At 58.2% G+C, this 1259-nt stretch overlaps 1 protein-coding gene across 1 annotated transcript in view; it reads left to right on the forward strand.

The window, feature by feature from the left end:
• Positions 1–1259, forward strand: part of LOC104540127 (nuclear receptor corepressor 2-like) — a gene marked incomplete at both ends in the record, with an annotated part of 39244 nt that overhangs the window by 16513 nt on the left and 21472 nt on the right. The window contains 3 exon segments of the mRNA XM_010183855.1: positions 405–544; positions 627–655; positions 657–718. Coding sequence (XP_010182157.1) covers positions 405–544; positions 627–655; positions 657–718 — 231 coding nt within the window.

Below are 1259 nucleotides of genomic sequence, written 5' to 3' on the forward strand. Positions count from 1 at the left end.
CTTTGTCTCAGCATGGAGCTGCTAACTCAGCAGTCTGGGGGGTCAGGCAGGTCCCCCAGCCCTGGCCGGGACAGGTTTAGGAACACAGTTTGTTGCAGAAGCATGGATGCTCCCTGCGCTGGCCTCGGTGTGAAGTCAGGCTTTATCCCTCGCTGCGCTGTCCCTGTCCAGCCGAAGGGCAGACAGGTTGGGTGCAGAACATCCTCAGGCTGCAGAGGGGACGAGGCGGTGATTTAAATTATTCCAGTCCTTTCCAAATCGAGTGCATGACTTGGATCCTAGAGCAGAGCCACAGCCAGTTCACCGCATCCAGCCCCTGCTCCCTCCCTTGCCCCTCTCCTGTCCCATGGCCGCAGCCGCTCTGCCTTCCCTCGGTCTTGCTAACGCTGGCGTTTTCCCCACAGGACACCCCATCCCGCTCAACCTCCACGACAGCTCTCGCTCGGGGCTGCAGAGGCTCGCGAGCATCTCCAACCCTCCTCCCCTCATCTCCTCCACCAAGCACCCCTCCGTGCTGGAGAGACCCGTTGGATCCATTTCCCAGGTAGGGTAAATCGGGTCTGAGCACCCAGGGACGCCTGGCGGGGACCAGCAGCTGCTCGCTGACCTCTCCTCTCGCTCTCCAGGGCATGCCCATCCAGCTCCACCCACCCTACGGAGGTCCCCGTCGGCTCCATCACCATGGGTCTGCCGCTGACCATGGATCCCAAGAAACTGGGTAAGAAATTGGGAAGACACTGATTTCTTGTTGGTGGCACAGGGGAACGGAGGAGCACAGGACATGGCAAGGGAGCACAACGACCTGCTAAGAGGATGAAAGGATTAGTCTGTCGGGAGAGCAGAGACAGGGGGAGCTAAATTTTATGGTATAGGAAAGTGGTGGCTCGGTCAGGGACGCAGCCCAGCCTATAAATACCCTCTGGCTAATTCTGTGATCGAAGGAAGGAAATATATTGCCGCTCCCCAGGCCGGTAGGATAAAGAGTAAATGGGCTGAAGTGAACAAAGAAAGTGTTTAGTCTGCAGATCTGGACACATTTCTGCACAGCAGGAGGGGTTGGAGCAGGACCGAGTCTGGGGAGGGGGGAGCCGAGCCCTATTTCCTGATGTGCACGGGTCCCGTTATAAACCAGCGCTGGGTTTTCAATGCCAGCCCCGTTCCTCACTTCGCCAGGGCGAGAACAGCGATTTGGCTTTGCTCTCCAGCAGTTTTGTGTCGTGCTGACCCTTGGTGAAGGCCATCTCAAAGCGTCGGGGCCG

Source organism: Mesitornis unicolor, unplaced genomic scaffold, assembly GCF_000695765.1.
Source record: "Mesitornis unicolor isolate BGI_N332 unplaced genomic scaffold, ASM69576v1 scaffold31594, whole genome shotgun sequence".
In the NCBI taxonomy this organism is placed as follows: domain Eukaryota; kingdom Metazoa; phylum Chordata; class Aves; order Mesitornithiformes; family Mesitornithidae; genus Mesitornis; species Mesitornis unicolor.